The sequence below is a fragment of the Sinocyclocheilus anshuiensis genome, unplaced genomic scaffold (genome assembly GCF_001515605.1).
Source record: "Sinocyclocheilus anshuiensis isolate Anshui unplaced genomic scaffold, SAMN03320099.WGS_v1.1 scaffold1312, whole genome shotgun sequence".
Classification (NCBI taxonomy): domain Eukaryota; kingdom Metazoa; phylum Chordata; class Actinopteri; order Cypriniformes; family Cyprinidae; genus Sinocyclocheilus; species Sinocyclocheilus anshuiensis.
The window spans coordinates 565,290-567,535 of record NW_015544237.1 but is presented as its reverse complement, the minus strand read 5'-3'; the positions used below and the strand labels follow the sequence as shown (position 1 = coordinate 567,535).

Below are 2,246 nucleotides of genomic sequence, written 5' to 3'. Positions count from 1 at the left end.
GTGTGCAAGTGTGAGAGAGTGTGTGTGTGTGTGTGTGTGTGTGTGTGTGAGAGAGTGTGTGTGTGCCATCACATGACTCTCAAGTGACTAAAGCTCTTCAGCCGTGTTTAAAAGTCACTGCAGCTCATTCTGCATGAGAGACAAACCTCTCTGTAATGCATTAAAGCAACAGTTCAGCCAAAAATGAAAATGTGTTCACCCTCAGGATCATCCGAGATCAGGATGAGTTTGTTTCTTCATCAGGTTTGTTGAAATGTAGCAGGAGAGAAATCTGCACAGATCAAGCACTGTTTACAAGCCAAAACATCTCTAAACAAATATGTGGCTGGATTTTGATGAGAGAGACAACAGCAGATGCTCTTTTTCACTGGAGGAAGAGTTATTATGGATTATGGGCTCGTATTTTAGCCCGGAAACTACGATTTTCTGCACATTTTCATTTTTGTGTGAACTGTTCCTTTAAAGTGTACTGCATTGATTTTATGATGAGACTGTTTGTTTTTGTGGACCTATAAATGTTTCTGTTGGTAAAATGTTTGGCCTTGATTGATTTAGGACAGCTCAAGCATAAAAGTGATGTGTTTGTGGGTTTCTGTCTCTCTTCATCAGGTGTTTTTTTGCTCTGATGTCCGTGTCTGGACTTTTCTCTGTTACGTTCTCTGTCATATTTGCGTATGTGGCTGATATTACAGAAGAGCATGAAAGAAGCACAGCATATGGACTGGTAAGAATGCCTGTCATCATCATATGACACATTTTTAGAGTTAATTTTCCTTGTGACTTTGTACCTAAATGACCGTTTATTTGGTGATGGATAGCATACATTTTCTATTTGTGTGTGTATATATATATATATATATATATATATAGATAGATAGATAGATATAGATTGCTGCATTTATTAAAATGTATTTTGTATATATTATGATTATATCATCCATCAGATGTTACTCATATGATTCCAGCTATAATATATAACATTTTATATGCAAAAAGGCCTAATATTACCCAATTTGATGATGCTGAGTTAACAAAAAATCACTAAAAACTTTCCATCATTTACCTTTTTTTTTCACAAAATAAGAATGAAAATTTCAAATTTTTCACATTTTGTATCAACAATATAACGAAAGCTGTCAAATGTCAATATGTTTTGGTTTTAATGATAAAATTAGGTATTCAAAATGAATCATTTAACTTACAATCTGCAAAGGAGTGGAAAAATATGTTCAAATACTCCATTTAATGTAAAATTCAGCTTCTCAAAAATAGTTTTTTTTTTTAAATAGAAAATCTGTAATTTTCTGTTGCTCTTTGGTTGCTGTGACCCCCCACAGTTTAGCAGAAAACTGTTAGTTTTTGCTTAAAACAAGCAAAAATATCTGCTAATGGGGTAAGAAAAATAATCTTAATTCAAAGGCTAAACAAGATTATTTTTCTTACCCCATTAGCAGATATCTTTGCTTGTTTTAAACAAAAATAACAAACTTTTTTTTTTTTTTAGAAAATATGATATTTTAAGTCATTTTACTTGTACAGTAAATGCATCTTGATTCAAGAATGTTTAGATATTTATACTAGAACACAAGACACAAACACAGCAAGAGAACCATTTTTTGCAGTGTGTAATTTATCCACATTGTGTGCAAGAAATAGACACTGATAATGCATCATTGGACACATTGCCTGTTGGTCTTGGGTTTCAGGTTTCTGCGACGTTTGCGGCGAGTTTAGTGACGAGTCCAGCTATAGGAGCGTTCCTGTCCCTGTGGTATGGAGACAGTCTGGTGGTTCTTCTGGCCACCATCATCGCTGTGGCTGATATTCTGTTCGTTCTGCTGGTGGTGCCCGAGTCCCTGCCGGACAAAATGAGACTGTCGTCGTGGGGTTTGCCTATCTCCTGGGAGCAGGCCGATCCTTTCGCTGTGAGTTTCATATTTTGTGGTTTTATAGACTCTGTCTTGAATACTAGTTATTGAGGGATACTATTGACTAGTGATGCACCAATGTTAAAGGGTTAGTTCACCCAAAAATGAAAATTAGCCCATGTTTTACTCACCCTCGAGGCATCCTTGGTGTATATGACTTTCTTATTTCAGACGAATCCAATTGGAGTTATATTAAAAATTGTCTTGGCTATTCCAAGCGTTAGAATGAGAGTAGGTGGGTGTTTTTTTCAACAGTCCAAAAGTACACTGCAAAAATGATTTTCTTACTTAGTATTTTTGTCTTGTTTTCTAGTATAA

At 35.3% G+C, this 2,246-nt stretch overlaps 1 protein-coding gene across 1 annotated transcript in view; it reads left to right on the top strand.

Moving 5' to 3' along the window:
• LOC107697580 (hippocampus abundant transcript 1 protein-like) overlaps window positions 1-2,246 on the top strand; it is a 16,059-nt gene that overhangs the window by 2,259 nt on the left and 11,554 nt on the right. The window contains exons 4-5 of the mRNA XM_016498379.1: window positions 610-724; window positions 1,707-1,925. Of these exons, the coding sequence (XP_016353865.1) occupies window positions 610-724; window positions 1,707-1,925 (334 nt within the window). The remainder of the gene's footprint in view (window positions 1-609; window positions 725-1,706; window positions 1,926-2,246) is intronic.